At 39.9% G+C, this 23218-nt stretch overlaps 1 protein-coding gene across 1 annotated transcript in view; it reads right to left on the minus strand.

Annotated features, from left to right (window-relative positions):
* Positions 1 to 23218, minus strand: part of LOC135717574 (uncharacterized) — a 1030279-nt gene that overhangs the window by 427900 nt on the left and 579161 nt on the right. Inside the window, exon 3 of the mRNA XM_065239713.1 lies at positions 16320 to 16648. Within this exon, the coding sequence (XP_065095785.1) occupies positions 16320 to 16615 (296 nt within the window). The 5' untranslated portion in view covers positions 16616 to 16648. The remainder of the gene's footprint in view (positions 1 to 16319; positions 16649 to 23218) is intronic.

The following is a 23218-nucleotide window of genomic DNA, read 5'->3' on the forward strand; positions in this document are numbered from 1 at the left end:
TTTTTTTACTTTTCCTGATAAATTGATTCATCTGAGATGCTGCAAAACTTAATCTACAGTTGAAAAATTTAATTCTGTAACGTTTTTGAAAAGATCCTGCTGGTGTTCAGGAATATTTTTGTTGAGAAAAATGGAAAATTAGAAAAGTGCCTTAGTGGTTATGATCTTCCGGATTTCTTGTGTGTGAATAGTTAAGGTGCAATTCATTTCAGATTTGTGGAAAATCGTACAATAAGACAATTACCGATGGAAATTGGCAAGATTTTGAATGAAAAATGCTGTTATTTGCGTTGGGGAAAATACTTATTCTGATGTAAACAAACGATTTGGCTGACGTTTCTTCTCGAACTCGCGTGGCGCACTCTACGTTGGTGGTGCATTAAAAAGGCGTATCGATATGAAACAAACGGGTATTCCTTAAAAAACTTCTTTTTAACTAAACAAGCTAAACTTTTAACACAGTAAACCCCCGAAAAATGCGGATAATAGAGAAAATGTGAATGGAAACCGCGTAAACGGTGTCCGCACTATGTGGGATTCGACTTAATTGGATACAACATGGAAAATCTCGAGATCCTGACCAGATAGAAAGTTACTGTCTTCCACAAAGCTGTTCATGGGAAATCATAATCTTTTCGCTTGTGAAAATTAATTCAGAATCTTCTCACTAGGTAGCGCTCGTATTCATGTTAAGTTCTCGCAAGTGATACATCACTAGATCCTGACCAGATGGAGAGTAAATGTCTTTGACAAAGTTGTTCAGGAAGTCAAAATCTTTTTGTTGGTGGACAGTTGTTCAGAGTTTTCTCATTACGCGGTGCTTGTATACACATGCAATTCTCGTATATACAATAGCTCGAGCAGGCTTCCAAATAGTATAGCCTTCTCGCGACAGTTGGTTTATAACGAAATTGACTGTTGCTTTGTGTGCTTTACTACCGCTTGCTACCGTACGTTCAGATCTGAATTCGAAATCATTTGGCAACAGCGCACGCAAGAACGAATGAAAGCTGTATTAGAACAGTCGCATCTATACCCGCTTTGCTAAAATCATCGTGCTTGGAACGTAGTGAACCGAATGGGCTGTATTTATACATTTCTTTATGACCATGTTTTCAATGTTTCTATCGTCATAACAGCCTTCACAAACCGACGACATACCTCAGCTTAGCCAAGTGGCTGTCACGAAAAGGCTGTCACGAGACATTATATACAATTGCTATACGGCAGTGGAGTCAGGAAGTAACCCAGAAGAATGATTCCGAACAGCCATGTCGGCCTGATGTCGGATCAATGTAAGGTCAATTTATGATCGACGTCGGCCAAATGTCAGGTCAATGTCGGGTTGGTGTTTGGTAGAAGTCAGGTTATTGTCGGGTAGGCTTATATTTTTCGCCGGAATGTCGGAATGTCTGATCTGCTCAAGACCGCACGTTTAAAAAAAAGTAAGAGGTTGTATCCAAGACTCGACCGTAGATTTGACGTAGGATTACGTGCTCGGTATCAATATTTGGCGACTATGTTGGGGAAACCACTTTTTGCAGGCAATCGGTGGACATTTGTGTAATTTTCAATAGTGACCTATTGAAAATTGATGAAGTATTCAATTTAGCAGCTTTGAAGAAAAATTACCAATCGATTGGCTTGTTTAGAATATGTTGCCGAGAGACGTAATCCTATGTCAAAATGTAAACTTTGCGGGAGACGATGTCATTACACTCGAAAGCAATTTTGTGAAATATGAAGTGAAACAAATCCTAGTTCTGCATGATGATTTTGTTTGATTGTATTTATTTGTAAAGTCGCCGGGAAATACCAGCTGGCGAATTGTTTTTTTATGATAACTCCTTACTTGAAAACAGGCAAAAACTCACAAACAGGCTGCTTTTTCATGGTATATAGAGTGCTAATTCAAAAATAAATTAATAACCTCAACATGCTCAACATGCCCCTAATTCTGGCTCAAACATAAATTCAGCAATCGACTAAATTTTCAAAAGCGACCAAAAATATCCATTAGTACCGTCCCAATGACGCGTTTATGTGGATAAAATTGATAAATAGCAGATTTTTTGCGATGGGCCCAATCTTAGATCCATAGGCCAACATTAGAGCCAATTCCCCTACAAAAAATTCTATAATCCATATTAAATTTCCTATGTAAGCGCCGATCGAAACAAACATTTTGACGTCACTACAAGGTTGATTGAGTAAAAAACGAATCGTGCAAAGCGGAATGAAAGCTGAGGGAAAAACGAATTGATCATTTTGTCAAGCTTCTGCTTTCATGTTCCATCAGATGTCACTGCTGTTGTTGGCGGTGGCATCGATCGGAAACTACACATAATTTGTTTTCCAATAACTGTTCACAGAGGACAGTGCAGTGCAAAACATGTCTGGTACCTCTATATATGCATTTAGATTAACAACCGAAGTCTCTCCTTCTTTAGACATTCTGCACTCAAAATAGCTCATCCCTCACAGGATTTCCTTCCGAATTGTATGAATGGGGCGGGGCAGAAAGTATCGTTTGAGCAGAATATGTAAAAAAGGAGGGACTTAGATTGTTAATCTAAATGCGGTACCAGACATGTTTTGTAGTGTCAGATAGGGTTAACTACCTCATTTCCGGCTTACCGTAAGATTTGATATAGAGAAACAAATTGTTTAGATATTGTTAAAAGTCTAACACTGCTTCTTGACGCCAAACTCGGCCTACGGATTCTAAACTCGGCCTTACGCATTGAAACGCCAATGAATTCACTTCGGCCTATCGGATAAAGAAAAAAATTGATTCGGTCGGAGAAATTCTTTTGTTTGTGGGATTTATGGGTGCAAACCTTTATATCACGCGTTCTCATTGACTTTATTGGGTAGCTTATTAACTAAATTATCGTACCAAACGCCTAATTGACTTGTTAACTCTGAAATTATGGATTTATTTGAAGTTTTCTGCTCGATAGGCCCAAAATCGGCGATTAGACCAAAGTAGTTCTCTACCCTACCCTACTCTATTTAGTAATCTATGAAAGGAAATCACAAATTGGGTGTCATAAAAAACATGGCAATTGACAGATTGAGCTCGTGAGAGCTAATTTTCTCACAAATTTGAATTTTTTTTTTGGCTTTCTGGGGATTGGTAGTAAAGCAGGTAAAACTGTATGAATAAAAATGTGTTTCCGGTAAACAGTATTTTCTAATACTAATTAATTTACTAATTTACTTAACTTGACTAATTAATTTGACTTGTCGTTCACTTTTTTACCTGAATATGCACCTAAAGCGAACTATTCCCACTTCTTTCGAATTCTATATGTGGATTTTTATCACTTCCTACCAGCGGAACAGCGCCGTCTTTGGAAAATGGCCGGACGATATGATTAATCTCACCAATACAATCAGGCCTGCCTACAATTCCACACCTTCTATAGACAGGTTGATAGCTTGATAGCTAGCTGGTAGCGGGAACTGATGACCTTGACAAATGTCCAAATAATACTCTTTAACAAATTTGTGGTGGTCCAGACCGTTTAGTCGTGATGGTTGAGTAATGCTGAGCTATTAAGGTGTTCAACACGGATGAGGCTGGCGATCTGTTAATTGTTTGGAGCAAGGTTGACGCGCTAGGCATTGATGACCCACAGCTACTCACGAGGAAACTGATTTCGATCGCGGTGCGGCTTCTTCTTCCTTCTATGGATGCTTGCTGCTTTCCGGATGCCTTTCGTGGTGTACTGGATAACGATGTTCAACGCCACACGCCGAAAGCACTGCTGCTACTGATGCTGCTGCTGCGGACACCGTCGACCGGACACCACCACACACGGTGATTAAATGTGCACCGTTTAGTGAGACAGGATCGAATTAGATTTTTAAATCTGTGTTAGGGAATGCGCTGTTTGCAGGTAATCGGTGATAATTTTCATCACCATTGCAACAGCTGGACATTGTATATTTTTCAATAGTGACTTAATGAAAATTAATAAAGTGTTCATTTTAGCAATTTGCCAGATAAATTTCCAATCGTTTGTCTTGTTTAGAATTAAAATCCATCTGCTATTGACAGAGTTATATGTATGTGATCAACACCTGACCTCTTTTCGTAACGCGGCCGAATTTGATTTTCTGAAATTGCACCCCCAATATGTTGCCGAAAGACGTAATCCTACGTAAAAAAATACTCTTTACCAAATTTATGATGGTTGAATAATGCTGATCTATTAGGGTGTTCCACACGGATAAGGCTGGCGAGCTGTATGTTAGATGGAACTCACAAACAGGCTGCTTTTTCATGGTATACACAGTGTGATATCAATTGATTATCTCAACATTTAGTGGCAGACCATTCATAAATTTTGGTAACATACACAAATTCTATAATTCTTATTAATTTCCTATGCCGATCGAAACAAACATTATGACGTCACTACAAGGGTGACTGAGTAAACGAATCGTGCGAATCGAAATGAAAAGCGATTAACGGCGCCGGTGGTGTAGTGGTAAGCGTGATTACCTCTCACCCCAGCAGGCCTGGGTTCAATACCAGTCGGCGCCGCCGGGATGTTCTGAGGCATAACATCTCTGACCACGCCTTCCTTCGGATGGGAAGTAAAGCCGTTGGTCCCCGGTTCATGAGTTGATGGGTCGATAGGTAGGGTCCAGGTGTGGGAGCTGCCTTCCTGGCACGTCGGTAGCATTGGTGCTCAGCACCAGGCTTCCGGAAATCTCACGCGTACACAAATGCGACAGCGAGCTGTGAGACGGAGCGTCGCATGACTCTCAAATCCATGGTGTGCTACATTATTGTACAAAAGAGAGACCAGAACGATGCGCGCGACAAGCTACACGCTCTCAACAAATTCGAGCGTTTCAATTTTTGTTTGTCTCATCGCATTGCTCTCTCAATGCGACGCATGTATTCAATCACATGCGACTGTTTCATTGAAACATCTCAATGCGCTCTCTCAGGGCGCCATCGCCGTGCGCTGTTTCGCATGCTTTGACTCTCGCGGTCCCATCATAAGTGATGTTGTCGGGTGACGAGATAAGGGACTGCAAGGGTTTGTTCACAGAAGACTTGTGGCCCTTTGCACATGTGGATTTTGAAATGGGGTAAAGTTTTTAGATGGTTCAAGAAATATCTTCTAGTATAGATTCAAGCAGACTCAACTCATGGTTCCAGAGATATACTGGAATCACCGTAAGATCACCACTAATGATCCTAGGAAGACGCAATTGCTTGTCGAAAGGATGGTAAAGGAAGGTAAAGGAAGGCTACGTGAGCGGTGGATGGCAACCTTACGGTAGTTGGGATACCGTTAGCATGTTAGCACCCAAATAATACCGGAATATCTGTGGAACTATGTGTCCTTCAACAAGTCCTTATGCGGAAATCTTCTAAAATACATTTTTTGGAAGCCTCTGAAGCTTTCAGCCCATTTTGTGGAAAAATAAACAAGTTATTGCGCATTTGCACCAAATTTGACTCAGAATCCCTCAGAATACATTTACTCAGACCAGTAAAAATATAAATGGACGATTTTGAATGTAAAACAGCACTATACTATACAAGATCATATGGTCGGCCTTAAGTCAGAAGGGACTAAGTAGCAAAATAAAAACAAAAAATGAGTTAATGATACCATAAGATCAAGAATTCCCTCAGTTACATTTCAATTTTTCAGCCAGATTTGAAAAATTAGAGTAGCACGAGAAGACGGTCAAATGATTTTTCCCATTACATAAGACACAATATTGAACACCCAACTTTAAATTCGTTTTTCTCAAAATCAAATAAAAAATTCACATTTCGGTCTGACTTGATCGATCATATCAACACGCTAGTAATGATAGAACTCTGAAGATTAATATTTTTATTTGTCTGGCTTGAGTGAACACTATTTTAAGGGATTATTTTCAACGCAGAAGTGTACTTTGCTGCAAAAACGTTGGTGGTGACTTCTCATTGCATACACACAAGTCTGCACTTAAAAATTAACCAAGTTTAACATGTTGTAAATGTGTTCTGTCAGATCAATTGAGTTGAAATTTTTGACACCAAACTTGCTTTTCCATTGACCTTTGTCCGATCAGCTATGCACAAATTTTATTTTTATTGTCACCTTCCAGCAGGTGCTTCAAAAAATTTGGTATTTCTTACACGTGAAATTCAACATATTTGTAGTTTTGCGTCAAAATTTCAGCCCAATTGATCATAACAGAACACATTTATAACATGTTAAACTTGGCTAGTTTTTATGAAAACGACCTTTGTCCGATCAACTTTGCACCACAGTGTACGTACACTTAATCACGGTTTCCTTGTTCGGTAATTTTTTTACAGTTCTCGAACTGTAAATCACAAAAACTACCAAACATTCAGCTGTTCTCAATAAAATTACTGACGTTCATTAGTTTTTGCAAGAAACTACGGAATGCGGCAATAGTAATCACTGAATTGACCGTTAAATAACAGTTTTACGGGAAATGACTAAAACTCAGTAAAATAGAACACCGAGTTTTCAGTACTGATTATGTTTTACTTTACGTCATTCTCCTCCGTTCCATCTCGCGCATTTGACTTCAGAAATTTGTGTGTGAAAACAGCAACATGTTTGTGAAAATTAGTTAAACGACTGCAAGTCAACGCAGGAGCGCAAAATCATACGAAATCGGGCAGTTTCTGCACTCCTGCATCGGCTTCCAGATGTTCCATTGAATTTGCAGCAAATTTCAATTGTGTGTAGCAGTGCTCCAAATTTACGCACGCAATCCGGCACTTCAAGAAAGCAACCAGCCGGCTGAACCACGAGGAAGTATTAAGCTGGACTATAGCTCAAGATTAGTTCAAACAGCATCATTGCTATTATGCCTCTAAACAAATAAACCTGAATCCTCTAATAAATATCTTAAAATATCCGAAATATTTTATTTATTACTCATTGATTTTTATTCATCAATATACTGGAAAACTCACCAAAAATAATGCAAACAAATAAATTACTGAAAAAATCAGCAATTTTTTTACTGACTAAAACGGTAAATTTTGACATTTCAGGGATTTTTCCATTTACCGAGTTTTCAGGTAAACCAAAAACTACTGAGTTGATTGCTGAAAACTCAGCTGTTTAAAAACCCAGTTAAATTTTAGCGACGTCGGTAATCTAAACTCTGTGTGTAGGTACGAAATGCTGGATTAAGGTTAAAGTAATAAATTTAGGAACAATTTGTGTCATATCTGTATTACGGATTGTTGCTTGGCTTCTTGTTTCAGGAATTGTATTGAATACCTGTCAATCAACCAAACTTACTACGGCAGCAACTGAATTCTTCAGATGTGTTAGCGGTCACAGGATAGTTCATATCAGCTACCATGATGCTGAATTGAAACAATCAATTTGCGACGACAGATTTTTAAATAGTCCTAGTGTTAGTACCGTGGACCCTCGGTGAAATAAAAAAAAAGCATATTAACGAGCAAATAAACCACAACTTGATTGTACATTTCGCTTACCAAAGCCACATCTCTTACTTCGTTCGTTATGAATGGGCTATTTTTAAAGTTAATCCTATCAACGAAAATTGCCGCTAGAAAAACTTTGTTGGTCATAACCATCCGACACCTCTTCTCCATGCTCGATAAGAGTGTAGTAGCTAGGTCGCTTTCCATCGATTCCAAAACAAAACAACACTTTTCCCACATCAAGAACACGAGTTGGTCTTCCAGTTGAGTTTGTTATTTCGATGTCGCATTGAAACGTCGCTTAGCGACGTCTCATTGCGAAAAGCGCATGAGCTTCGGCTCACGCGACGTCGCATGATACTCGTTCTCATGAAACGCATACATCCGGAAATGTGCTGTGCTTACAAAACAGTGCGACACACAGACATTATGAGAATGTGAGATGCGACAAAACTGAAGAGAGAGAAACAGAGTGCTACAAATCTCTTGCGCATGAGACTGCTATGAGTGTGAGACTATTCGTATTGCGTCTCGCATACGGTAGCGCGCGCACTGGAAGCCTGCTCAGCACGGAAAACAAGATCGACGGAAAAAACAAACCAAAGAAAAAAAAAAAAAAGAAATGAAAAGCGAGTGAAAAACGAGTTGCACCAATACATTCAGGCCTACAATTCCACACCTTCTATAGACCAGGTTGAGCTTTGATAGTTAGCTGCTTGCGGGAACTGACATCCGATTGATAACCTTTACAATATCCAAAACATACTCTTTAACAAATTTGTGGTGGTCCTGTGATGGTTGAGTAATGCTGAGCTATTGGGGTGAGGCTGGCGAGCTGTTAATTGTTTGGAGCAAGGTTGACACGCTTGGCATAGATGACCCACAGCTACTCACGAGGAAACTGATTTCGATCCAGCGGCTTCTTCCTCCTTCTATGGGTGCTCATGTGGGCTCTGCAGCTCACTGTTTGCAGGCTGCCTTTCGTGGGGTACTTTCATAATTTCATGAAAAAAATAACTCGATAACTGTTTAAAAAACAGTTTCAACGTGTGAAATGCAATGTCTCTTAAATTCTGCTAGTATTGTTGCACGTTTAACAAGTCTAGGCATCGAATTGAAAACATTTATTCCTTCAAAATATAATGAATTTTGTGAAGCACAAGTCAAGAAAGGTGGTGTTCTTATTTCAACCGTCATTTTCTTACCGGCTGGGTTCGGGTTTCGGGGGGCTAGTCGGGGCCCGATTTGGGGCCGTTTGAGCGCTGTGGAGCGAATTTTGCATCAGTCTAATGGGCACTGAGAGAATAGGTATATCCCATTATTCAGATTCGTCTAGCATACGTTGGGCATAGATTGGACTTCATCTTGTGTATTGATGTTGCGTTAATCGGTTGAGCGGCTTTGTGGACAAAATTTAAACGTTGGTTCCAGTCGCTAGGGCTGTTGGGAAGATTACCGAAATTACTTCTATTCAGGTCAATGTCAATATTAATGCTCGACTGCCAAACAACGGTCTTGTCAATGTCAATGTCAATATAATAAGGGTATTAATAGAAATGAGTGTAAATCGATTCTAAACATTATCTAACATAACCCAAAACTCACATTTAAAAGACTTTACTAGTTTGTAATGTATTTTAAGTATGAATAGTTAATGATAATTACCAGAAATCATAAATAATAGATTTTTTTTTTCGATAGACTTTTGATGGGACGGCCTTTAATCATATGTTTGTATGTTGGATTTTCAATCTTTTCAATAACAAGCCTCAAATTTAATGCACTAAAGTTACATCTCGTATTAGATCATTTTCTATTCGAAATTACATATTAATAGTAGCAAAATTTATGTTTAAGTTTAACATAATTCCTTCCTATTCATCAGCTACGGATGTGACAACGATGGTGAGTTCACCATGTTATATTTTCATTTTATTTCAGAAGACGCATTGGACAGCAATTTCACAATTTATTTAAAAAAAAATCTTCATTTGCCAGCCAAACAGACTGGGTGTATCCTATAACTGGCCTTCCTACTAACATAATTCCTAAACTCCCGAGACATTTATGAGGGGTCGTAGAGTTCTCTGCATCTCTATTAAGTAATTGTTGGACTAGCATACCTTTCCTATCCCTACCAGTTGCAAGGACGTGGCCAGGACAATCCTTAACTGTTGGAGAGGGATATGTCTTTATCTGGGAGACACTAACTATTTCCTACTTACTATCTGTCTAGTAAAAGATATCCGTCTTGCTCTTAATAGTTTGGAATTTGTACTAATAATGGTGATTTAGAAAAGGTTGCATATAAAGATGAATAGTATTGCCAGTTTTTTCCCCGTGAACGTTTTGCACTGGTTTAAGTAGCATACAAAAGTTAGAATTTTGCAGCAGCCAACCCTTATAAACCTTCCGCAACCAACTTGGGAAAACCATCCCCACTCAGCCTTTATACATGACTGTCTGTCATTTAAAGTTAACAGGCTTTTAAACTTTATGAACCACTTGCTGACAACAAAATTGCACAACCAATGTAATTAAAAACTGAGCAACAATGGTTCCGCAGGATGGAAAATTGAAACACCTTCCTCCTCCACGGTTAGCCCATTATCCTCGAGTGACTGTCATAAAATTAAATACTTTCTACAACCTTAACCTTCGCCGGTTCATTTTTTTCCAAGTAGAACTCTCTGCAGAAGGTATTAAAAAGTTGTAATGCCTCTTTTTACAGCACTGCTGCTGTTGGCTTCCCATATGTGTTATACTGCATTAATTGTAATGAAAGTTAAACTCACTTACTGGGTTGAAGTTACCACAATGCAATCTACCTGGGCTTGTTTTTTAACAACCTGTTTCATTTGAATCGGTTATGGCAGATCAACTCGAATGTATATTCAGGGAAATTACATCGGGGGCTCCGAGACCGATGGGATTTGGTCATTTCGCGTAGAACAAGTTGTTCCGCGCTTGATTGGATTCTGAAATTTTATACCATTATTCGCTTCAACTTCTATGAAGAACAAATAGCAAATCAATTTACCCTGATCGCATGATTCCCTCGGAGCAAAACAATTCATATTTTCCCTCTCCCTCCTCCAGCGAGCATTATTCCATCTCGTCATAAATCATCCGTTACATTGGTTCGGAATCCAGCATACTTACATACATACGGAGGAGCATTCCAACTCGAGCTGAAACGTCTCCTCGAACGCTTCGACCGGCGCTGAACGATGTGATGTGCCAAACAAATCTAATTTAGCAAATTCCAGCAATTGGATTCCATTTCGTTTGCAAAAATGTTTTCCCAGCTGGTGCAGCCAACATCATTGCTCGGAGAATGCTGCAAAGTTAGTTGATTTTCCGCTTGTTAGAAGAGTGCCATGGGGAAGGGGTGGAGGAAGAGGAGGTGGGAACAGATCGACGATTATGAGGACGCTAGGAGAAGAAACAGTAACGTGCTATAAAAAATATCATTTTTGAATAACGCGAACAAAGTTGCTCGTTTTATGAGGTGGTAAAGTGAGTTATGGAATCGGGAGAATGTATTTTATGAAATCAATTTAATTGTAGGAAATTTGGTTACCTTTTTCGATTGTACAACGATAAGACTGTACAAATGTAGGGTTAAATTCACAGAGTTTGGAACAATTGATATGATTTTGTGTTAATTCCGGACCTGGCGCGTGATAATGCGATGTAAAGAGTCTTTTGCAAACGTTTTGTTTTCGAAAGATTGGAGTTTTTTGGATGTGTTATTGTGGACCGGTGATCGCATTTGATTACTTTTATGTCTCGTGTGTGATAATTTAATTTGATTGAATAAGTTTTGGCAGCAGATGCCGATACCATGCAGCCTCCAGGCGAGTAAGAGAGGTGCCACAGTCGGAAAAAAGTGTTAGTTTGTTTACTTAAATGAACCATGCCCATTTTGTTATGGCAAGTTTGCTATATGAAATGCTCCTCGTGTTTATTAGCGAAATTCACATCAAAGATTGATTAATTGAGTAGGAAATCAGTTTGGCACGGCATTTGTGACCAGCATACACCTTCCGGTCGTACGAAACAGGTCAAAACAGTTCAAATCCGCAGATAAAAATGTTTGTTTTGAATTTCTGTATGGCAAAATAGTGAACTTTTCGTGAACATTAACGGCAAAGAACTCACCAACACTGTGAGACCGTGAGTTCCTGCCCACCTGTCATTTCCCATCTTGATGCAGCCTGGTGTGCTCTCACATTTCCCTTTGATGCGTTATGATCTCGATCCTACGAGATCTTTTGTTCGATTGATGCAATGGTCCAGGCATTTGTTCACGCGAGTTTTGTGTGTTCGAAAATGAATAAAAAAAACTCGTTCGAACATTGAACTTGGCCTTTAGTGGATCGGAGTCAAGATGGGAACATATGTCGAATATAGATGACGGTTATAGTTTCTATACCGGTTGCTGGCTTTAGGAAAGTTGCGTTTGGTGATCACATCTCGCGCACGAGAGTATTTCTTCAAAGCAGCAGAACGCTTGCGTTTAAGCCGTTGAAGCCGTGCATTTGACCAAACTGGCCTAAGCTTTGGTCTGGGTCGAGGGACATATTCACGAAGAAATGATGTCAGTGTTTGGTTGAAAAGTGAAACAGCCACATTCACGTCAGCAACATCCAGAAATGATCAATCTGTGGTCCGTAAAGCATCACTCAAGCCAGCATAATCAGCACGATATAAGTCGAACTCCCTTTCCTCAGGTATGTCATTGTACCGAACCAGAGGCGGACAGCCAAGGTTGACCAAAACTGGAGGATGGAACGGGTCAGCATCAATAAGAGCTTCAGGTGTTTCAATTACATCACAGTGTTTAACTGCATCGGAATTAGCAAATATCAAGTCCAAGGTTCGGTTCAGGTAATTCACAGTAGGGTTTATCTGCTTCATGTCGAGTAACGCCATTCCATCCACGAGTGGAGCACTTGCAGCAGTAAACGTAGAGCCCACAGAGGCAATGTAATCCTGTCCAGTAGCTGACAGCGTCCAACAAAGGCCAGGCTGGTTGTAATCGCCAAACAGCAGGTGAAAGTCTTGATGTTGCAGTTCCTCAGACATGGCTAACGCGGATCCGATATGTTTATCAATGTAGGCCGCAGATGTAGAATAATCAGGAGGGATGTATACGACACCTAGGCAGATTGTCCTAGAGCCTCCATTCACATTAACCCAGAGCTGTTCTATGCCGCTGTCATCTTCGATTACAGATTTTGATGAACTGTACCGTTTTGAGATAGCAATCAACACACCCCACCTCTCTCTCTGCCCGTTCTATTACGATCACGGTCATTGCGGTACACATTGTATCCATTTCCGAACAGCTGCGATGAATGAAACTGATCGTTTAACCAAGTCTCGGTGAAAAACAGAACGTCCATTACCGGATCGCAAACCGAGGTAATTGATTATATTGTCTACTACTCAGGCAAAATCCGATACTCCTATAGCAACTTAGAATTCTTAGCTCAAATTATCCATAAAGAATTAGGTATGAATAAAATTTAAATTGAGATCTTCTTTCGAATCAACAACGATTTGGGAAGTCAACGTATCGCATCATAATTCTATATGCCCTTCTGTTATTTATACCTAAACCATTAACATTATATACCTACCACTTCATTCTACCTATGAGCACTATAAAACTAAGGTTGATTTCATACAAGCAGCAGTCAATCTGATAACGAAAGTTATGAAGACAAGTTGTAGTAAAATTATTATCATGGACCAAAGTAGTAAATTAAGGCTCAAAGGATTGAAATGTTGTGCAAATATAAATAATCCGAGATGCAACCGAAATAAGTTACGGGCCATATCGTCAACGATGGTAGAAAAAATACATTCTATGGGATATAACCATGAAATTGATTAAACGATGAGCATTTGTTAGTCATGCCGTAGCCGTAGAAGTCCAGTTATGAAAACAACGCCGATCGGTTGGAAATGAAGTAAATATCCAACCGTCAACTAGTGGGCAGCAGCATAGTGATGATCAAGGTCCATCAATCCGTAGATGAGCTAGGTAAGAACAGTCATCCTGATGATTCTATCAACTTTTAACTGCAACCTTCTAATTGCACTTATTAATTATTGTTTCTTCTTCTTTCCTTCAGATACGGTACCATCGGTTCCATCAGCAGATGATCTGCAACGCCCATACAATGTTGAGAAGTTTAATGGCTTTGTGGAAACGTTGAATTTATCTCCAATTTCATCGAGGAACATGAGGAGCATGGATTATCGTTCAATAAAATCTCTAGAAATTACACAAGCAGTGCGAAAAAATATATTTGGCCTAGATACAGCAGACATTAGCAAAGTAGAGGCATACGAAGAAATGATTGTGCAGCTGAAGGAGAAGCTCATTCCCCTACAGCTGACAGAAAAGATCAGATAACAGTATTATCAGTATTGCCAAAGTCTTGGTCCGTGAATAAAGTTGTAGCAGAATTCAACGCACCAACGTACATGGTGAGGCAGGTGAAGAGCCTTGTTAATGAGCAGGGTATTCTAAGCACACCCAACAAAAGAAATGGGCATGGGATCAACGATGATACAAAAAAACTAGTTAGGGAATTTTTTGATGACAATGATATTAGTAGACCTATGCCCGGAACAAATGAACACGTTCAAAAACGCCTGTTAATGATGTCCCTCAAAGAAGCGTACATGATTTTTGTTGATAAATATAAAGATATTAATATTGGTTTCACTGTATTTACACAATTGCGACCAAAACATTGCATTTTGCTTGATTCTACTGGTATACATAATGTATGTATTTGTACAATTCATGAAAATGTTAAATTAATGATCAACAGTTTAAGAATTATGTCACAAGATGCAATAATAGAAAAAAAATGCTTTGTAATATTTCTACTGATGCTTTTTCAGTGCTTGCGAAAAGTGTGCTTCCAATGAACATATTGAAGAGGAACTTACTTTGCTATTAAAATCAAATGACAAACATGATGTTGTGTTTCAACAGTGGCTGAATACTGATCGTTGTAATTTGGAAACGATTATCAAGCCTTTTGATGAATTTGTTCCGTATCTCATTGATAACAAACTTATAACTCATGACTTTATTTACAAACAACAGTCATCTTTTCTAACAAATAAAAAAGAATCATTAAAACAAGGTGAAATTCTAGCAATTTGTGATTATTCTGAAAACTATTCATTCATTATCCAAAACGCTGCTCAAGGATATCACTGGAATAATTCTCAAGCAACAATACATCCATTTGAAGTTTATTATAAGAAAGACAATAAACTTGAAAATGTTAGCTTCATTATCATATCAGAAGTAATGACTCACGATACAGTTGCAGTTCAGTTGTTCATCTAAAAAATGATAGGTTTTAAAACATTGAAAATATATAAATAAATGATAAATGAAAAATCTTGTCTTTTCTCTCTCACATATTATCAAATTTTGCATCAATAGTAGACAACAAAATAAGGGAATGATATTTTTTTTACAAGGTCTACATGTCCAAATAGTATTATTGAGCTCTGAGAGGGTGCTGCCAATTCCAAATACGATTTGGCAAGAAATGCATCATGAGCCCTTTTCATATGAAATTTTCGATTAATCAAAGTGAACTTAAGTGCTGATTAGACAAAATTGAATCGCAAATTGAGCTTCATTGGATTCTGAGATGATTTTGAGCTTCACTGGTTTAGTTTTGTGTGAAATTGGCAAATCAAAAAAAAATCAGTTCAGACATGAAAGAGTTTTTGTAAGAAAACCTTTTTTTCCTTAAAAGTGCCCATCTCGCGATGTATGGACGGATGGTAGTAAACATAATTACCTATCTTGAGGAAAAAAAATTCATCCAAATCAAACATGGCATTTTTTGTTATAAATCGACTTTAAATTTTAAAAATCAATTTTTTTTCAGTGTAGGTCTCAAATAAATTTTTTTTTTTGATAACTTGGACAGTCATCGATACAACACATTTTTGTAGGAGGTGTCATTTTTCCATAATATTTTTTTGAAAAAAATCGGCAGAAAAAGTTTGGCCCTTCTCAAATGTTAGTCTAGATAAATTTTGGGAAAACTAAGTATGCAAAGTGGCATATTTAGTCAAGGTTCACACATCCAGAAAGTTTCATTGAAATCTGAGAGGGTGCTGCCAGCTCCGAATACGATTTGGCGCGAAATGCGTCTATTGTGACGACTGGGTTTGGGAAAAACGTTTATTTCATGAAAACAGCGATAACATTATCATTTTTACATTTTTCTTTAGTTTCTTCATGGAAAATTGGAAAAGTATTTATTTCAGTAGATTTGTAGAACTATTTCCTATCGATTGGGGTATTTTGATTTTAATTTCATTTATAAATGACAAAGCTACAAGCGTCCAAAACCTAACACTATTTCACCATACATGTTTCCGATTTGCACCCCAGCATAGTCCACAAAAAAAATGTCCCGAACAGAGGAGAGAAAAAAACTCGGGTAAGCCACGAGTACTTGGCCCAACTTCTACTAGACATAGAATTAAGGGTTTTTTTTAAACCATGGACAATGATTTATCGGCTCCGTAAAGCTAACGCGATTGAGCCTTTTAAATAAACGAACTGAACTAAAAAAAATCAGCTTAAGTAAGTTTTAGTGAGTTTATCAGAGAAATTCATAGTGTTTTTTCTTGTTAGTCATCACAAAATACTCATCTTTTGATGCTAAATCACCAGGAAAATTCTATTTGAATTTGACAAAACTAAAATCTAATCAAAACAACAATTTGTCGCTACGGAATCATCAAATCATGGTCATACAGTTTAAGGTAATGTCATCAGCAATATCACACTTACTTGCAATAGTACATCCGCCCGTCTTTGGCCGTATGGCACGTCCATCCCTCCTTGGGCGTCTCCTGCAGCGATTCCAGATAGCGGCTGACATCCTGAATCGGAGGCGTCGACGATGCACTGGACGAGGAGGTCAGTGATGAGGGCTGCTGACTGGAGAGGAGGTTCACCGGAAGCTGCTGTAGAACTGGCTGAGCTGGTGCTGGCTGTTGCTGAGCCGTTTGCTGATGTGATGGCTGCTGCTGCTGCTGCTGGGATTGCTGGTCAGCACTGAGCGTAGGCCCAGGCTGTAGAAGCATCGTTGCTCACTCAATGGCAACGTGGTGCGGAATCTGCAATGCAATGGAATGAGATAATGTCGGAGATTAGATTTTTTGTGTGTGTGTAAGTAGCCATAAAAGACACTGTTCCAAGAAAAATGCCGAAAAGAAAACTTTCAATAGCAGTGTCACAGAAAATCCCCCGAAAAGCTCCGATGTACAAAATTATGCAAATTTCCTGACACAAGACACAACCACCGTCGTCGTCTAGTTGTAGTCGTTTGTAGCCGGAAAGCATCTTTTGTATCGCCTTTGAGCTTGGTGTCTCGTTTTTTTTTTTATGCTCTGTTGCTTGTACTATCACAAGTCCCAGCTGTCCGAAAGTATTCCTCCGGGAAGCACTGAGAAGAGTTCACTCGGATTCGGTGCCATTGTGGTGTGGTTAAATGTAATCGGATAAAAAAGGCCAAAACTGTCTCCGCAATTCTTGAGCCGGAAGCTGACGGTGCTGTGTTGAGGAAAATTTTCAATCAACAACCGGTGTTGGGCGATATCCCTGACTACAGCATTGACCGAGCTAGGCAGAACAGTACAGTACTTTAACGACCGTTCCTTGCTGGCCCTTGTGTGCCATTGGGGAGCAAGTGTTGCACAGACAGCATCTCTTACGAAATCCACTTTGGAGCTGCAAGGGCAGAGTGTATGAAAAATTCATCCAACTGAACTTCAACAGCCACACCACCGAACCCCGAAGAGCAGATTTCTGCGAAGTCTTGTGATTTGGTGTTGGAATAAAAAAAGCATGATGCAAGTTTGAAACGAGGGAAGGGAAATTCATTTTCCTTGTTTCGATTCGAGCAACAGTGCCTTGCGAAACGGTTGAAGAAAAAAAACCGAACGGAAATTTTCCATCGCCGTGGAACAATCCGATTGGGAAATGTGCATCCGCGGCCGGAGGAGACGAGGAATGCAGCGGACCTGCATTACTGTTGCAACAGATTCGATTTTTTTTCCACCGAGCAGTTCCATGGATTGTGGTGAGGCACAATTTGTCATTGCGGTTCGTTGGGGATTTGATTTCCATGTTCGACGATGTTGCGGGTCCCTTGCAGTCGGAGTAACGAGCTGGTTATGCCGGTTTCCCATGAAGTTCGATATTGGAAAAGAATGTTCGCTTCGATGACAAAGTTCGATTTGCTACAGATCCCCTGGAGAGGAAGTGGAAAACTCCATTAGTGTTGCGAAAGGATCACTCTTTCGACATCATTTTGTATCGAGGTTGGGTTTATTTAGTTAGTTACCTTTATTAAAGAGATATTCAGCCGATGGCTGGTTCATCTCTGGCTTTTAGATGTTACCCAGACAACCAGAATGTACGTATATTTAAAGTTGTTTTCGTGATATACAAACATATATACAAACAAACAAATCGTATAGAATGCAAAAATAGGCCCTATACCTACAAAAGTGGAGGCCATATACGTGCAAATTTTAATTTCTTTTTAAACGAGTTGATTTGAGATTATATACGATTCAATCTGTAATAACAAATTCAATTTGAAAAACCTTACGATGTAATCCGATTTAATTTGTGATACAGTACGATGAAAAAAAGATTCGTCGTAAATAAGTCGGAAATTTGCATTCTATACGATTTAACTTAAACATAATGCGATGTATGTCATACTTATATGCGATGTTGACTGAAACTGTAGTTATTTACGATACTTTACGTACATTGCTATACGACTTCTGGTTGTCTGGGTAGCTATCAAGAGGTGGGTTTTGAAATATCAATCATTTGCTTCCCGTCGGCTTTTTATTTTCTCGACAAAACACAATTTTTAAGGAGCACTTTCATATAAGTTATAGGCCAGGCCTAGGTTGTTTAATAAGATTAAATGGTACAGTACTTCAATTAAGCTTCAATATGATTATTCCATCCAGGCGTCACGCTAATTTATTTTGCAAGATTCCACATTTATTTATTTGGAAGTGGTGAGTAGTACACCTGTCTAAGTAGTGTACAAAATTGTATAAACACCACATCCAATTAATAGTTGTTCAAAAATTCATAAAACTCGGTTTGCAAAGATGGAGTATATATATTAACAGCGACCGCACTGTCATACGACCGGAGGTAAGTGAGGAAATCTCATTTCACAGAAGATGGAATATGTTGTGGTATCCCAGCAACGTCGTCGGGTCGGGTCGGGACAACCTGTTGCGATTAACTGTCGTTGCTGGCTCCGCCGGTTCAAGTTAATCACCCTTTAATTGGCCCAATTTGTCCCGTTGTTAGAGGGGAGCCCATACACACACACTCTGGCTGTTCTCAAAATTGTATCACCCATTGAAATGGGTTCTGCCTGAGTGACTGAAGAGAGAATTACTGTCGTTGAAACAGATTGCAAAGATATTTTGAACAACATTGTTTTCCCAATTGAGTATTTCTATCCTTCAGGCAAAGAAAGGTAAATACATTCCGATGGAAAAATCAGAGCCGAGCAGACTGTCATGGTAAATTTAGACCAGGTTGCTCACTGATTTTAGATGTATGCGCTCCTTCCAAGAGCTTCGAATATCCTTAGTTCAGGTAGAGAGTTTTGAAAGTTTTCGAAGTCCCACACACTTAGAAATACCTAATCTTACACGTGACGAAATTCATCTTTGACATAAAGGATGATACGTAAACAAGCATGTAATGTAAAATTAAGTGCTCTGAGACTGAAAAGTTCGAAAGTACGTTTAACTGAGCTTAATTTGCGTCTATTATGACTCAATTTTATATCAAAATTGACACTCGCATATGTCAGTCTCAGAGCACCTAAATTTATATCAATTTTTCTAAGTGTGAAGATAATAGAAAGAAAAGCTCAATATTTCATTTTTCTAAATCCGGCCTAATTACCCATTCAGCCTAATATCTTTCGTCCCCAAGACCCGTTCGACCAATTGGCATTAGGCCCAATGGCACTACACCTTATCTTGTTTCATCTAGGTTTCATTTCCTGAAAGATTTATGATATTTAATGAGCGACCAACATATGGCAAAACTAAGCTTCATTCGTTAATCCATTGTCATTCGTGTCACAATAGGTTCTTTTAATTAAAATCTCAAAATTCCGACTCTGACAAACAATTTACTATGAACATAAATACTTGATTATAAAACAATATCTTAACACGGTGTCCAACCCGGCTAAATAAGACCCTTCAACACCCTATTTGTAAAGTTGAAGATGCTTAGTGTCAGAATAAGATCCGGTGAATATGGGCCTTCACGCTGGATTTAACGGAAAACGTATTAAAACCATCATGCGACACATCAAATTACTACAGAATTCAAAAATAAGATCAATGCAAGTCGTGTTAAGTGTTCCAGACCACATTGGACACACTTGGACATGTTCCGGGTACCCCGGGGAAGTTGCTTGAATATGAATTGAATTAAAACCCATTAAATCACATTAAAATACGATGATAAGGTGATTGGTAGCCTCACCAAATAGACTACACCCGGATATATTCCGGGTACCCCCAGGCAGTGGCGTAGCGTCACTGGATGACACGGGGGTGGGGGGCTTGGTCACTGATAATGACAATAAAATTAATAAACTTGAATTAGTAAGAAGGGTCTGATCACACCATAGGTGGATAAATTCGGGTTTTTATCTCTTTATTTGTTTCAACTTCAAAATGTATTTCATTTCATTTTAACCTAGGTGTTGCGAACGCGACATTTGCTAATCAAGCAACATCATTAATTATCAAGTAAAGATCAAAGTATGGAAATAATTGTATTTCAGACAAACCATGTTTCCTCGTAAAGTAAAAACAGGTATAAGGATAACGTTTTGCAAAGAAAGTGGAACGATATATTACAAGACTAGTTGTTTACTTAGGTCTATGTCTGCCACGCTCAGGTATAAGCTTAGAATAGAGTTGTAGGATATGAACTGCACGATAGATAAGCGCATGCCAGAAGTTTGTTACGTAAATTAGGAGAGAATGAAGGTGATAAATGTAGAAAGGAATCTAGTTTTTTTTAATGGTGTTTCATTTTCACCTACACACTAGATTAGGGAATTTTTCTATTCGAGGATCATTTTTAGGATAGAATTTTGCTATATAAGGGAAAAGAATTGTAGAATAAAGTTACCAGTTGTAAATAGTAGTTATAAGTAGACTCCTTTTTCCAATTCAAATCAAACCAATCCCACCAAGGTGGTCATACTTTAAAATAGGCCTGATAGGACTAGAAACTGTAAATAATAATTAAAATCTCACTGTACTAAAGTTGAAAAGACGCATCTGTGTCACTTGAAAAATGCATACCGTGCCGATTCAAATTTCGGACACTTAAACTCGAATTTCGGACACTTTTAAAAGTTGATTATCTCGGTCGAATATGATCCACATGTCTTGTAAATTTTAAATTTTTTTGACTAGTGCCCTCCACGATCATCTAACATTATTACTTTGTTTCTAACTGGATGTAATATTTAATTAAAAATGAAAGTGTCCGAAATTTGAATCGTCCGAAATTTGAATCGGAACGGTACATGTAAACCACACAAACACGAGAAATAAAGATCATTTAACTAACTAAGAATAAAGTTACCATTCTCTGCTTGATCGTCAAGCAGTATAGTTCGGCTCTTGCTCGCTCTGACAAGTTGTTCGAAAAGTTCGTGGTGAAGTGTTCGCGCTCTCTCTCTTTCGCGGTGTTTTGTGTGTGTGTGCGTGCCCCGATATGGGGAAGCATCGCTCGCGAAGCCCGGTGAAGGACAAGAACCCCGGTGAAGGAAGTTCGGGTGTACCTACATCCAACAGGTTTGCTGTTCTCCCCATGGATGGGAATATCCAACCAGCTGTGACGGAAAAACGCAGCAAGAAGAGGAAGAAGAATCGGGGTCAGTCCGATGGCACAATTGGTCGCGAGGATGCCTCTGCGACAAACGAAGATTTCGGCGACGCTGCCGAAATAGAAAACGCTGCTGAAAGGTGCGCGGCAAGAGTGAAGCTACCTCCGCTGGTAGTGAAAAATGCCCATCTTAACGAGCTCATCGCGGATCTGGCGTCGCTGGGCGTCAAAGCCGAATTCAAGTTGGGCCGAGTCGGCACCAAGGTGGTGCTCCGTACGAAAGCGGAGTATGACTTGGTCATCGCCCACCTGAGGACTTCCAAGGTGGAATTCTTCACCCATGACATTCCCGGTTAGAAACCACTCAAGGTCGTCATCAGGGGTCTACCGAACTTTGACCCGAAGTTGATCGAAGTGGAAATCAGGAACCGCTACAAGCTGGCCCCAACTGCCGTCTTCCGGATGACAAGGAGGGACGAGAACGTCAATAAATATCCGGATTGCCTTTTCCTGGTGCATTTCCAGAAGGGAACGGTGACGCTTAATGCGTTGAAGGCTATCCGCTCCATCAATGCCATCATTGTCCGATGGGAGCCATACCGTGGCGGCCGTCACGACGTCACCCAGTGTCAGCGTTGCCTGAATTTCGGGCACGGTACCCGAAAATGCTACATCAAGCCGCGCTGTGGCAAATGCGCCCAAAATCATGTCTCCGCCGAGTGCGTTGTCGACGAGTCGGAAACGTGCAAAAGCGCCAACTGTGGTGGAGCTCATCAAGGGTCCGACAAACAGTGCCCCAAACGCGATGATTTCAAGCGGATCCGAAAGCAGGCATCCACAAGAAGTCAACCAGGACGGAAGAAGGAAAACATTCCGGCATTCAGGATGGAGGACTTCCCGCCTCTTCGTGATACGCAACACGGTCAAGCAAATCCACGGGTGCAATCCGGCCCCCGTCAAGAAACGTCTGGTGCCTCAGCTGGACAAAGCTCTCCATCCCCCCCTGGATTCTGGAGACAACCACCAGCACAAAACGCCAATCCCGATCTCTTCTCTGCGGATGAGCTGATGAAGATTTTCGTCGACATGACCGAACAGATCCAAGTGCTCGGTAAGTTCAGTATGGTGTCTAAACCGATAACTTTCGTCACATGGAACGCATGCTCTGTAAGAGCAAAAAGACTCGAGCTTGATGACTTCCTCCGCAAGCAAAGTATCGACGTGGGCCTCCTAACAGAGACCCACCTTGAATCCGGTGACAGTTTTTGGCTACCTGAACACCACATTATCCGGCTTGATCGTATCGACTCCAGGGGGGGAGGTGTTGCGATCATCATCAAGAAAGGAATAAAGTTCTACACGCTGCCGCATATCCGCACTTCTATCATCGAGGCCCTTAGTGTGGAGGTGGAATCACCAACCGGAAACGTCCGGTTCATCGCCGTATACTGCCCTCGTCAGTGTGCTGCCAGCAACGGACTAAGGATGAAATTCAAAAACGACCTCACCACTATCACTCGCACGAGCTCACGATTCGTCATTGGGGGCGATCTAAATGCCCGCCACGAAGCATGGCGGAACTATCAGCGGAATCAGAATGGACGTCTGCTCTTCGACCACTCGCAGCATGGGCTGTATACAGTGCAATTTCCGGATGAACCGACATTCATCTCTCCGGCGGGAAACCCTTCCTCGCTGGACTTCTTCCTGACGAACTTCGGGCTATCCAAGCCGGTGGCAATCAACGACTTAAGCTCCGATCACCAACCGGTGGT

The sequence above is a fragment of the Ochlerotatus camptorhynchus genome, unplaced genomic scaffold, assembly GCF_037179485.1.
Source record: "Ochlerotatus camptorhynchus isolate MF236.1 unplaced genomic scaffold, CSIRO-AGI_Acam_v1.1 ptg000006l, whole genome shotgun sequence".
Classification (NCBI taxonomy): Eukaryota; Metazoa; Arthropoda; class Insecta; order Diptera; family Culicidae; genus Ochlerotatus; species Ochlerotatus camptorhynchus.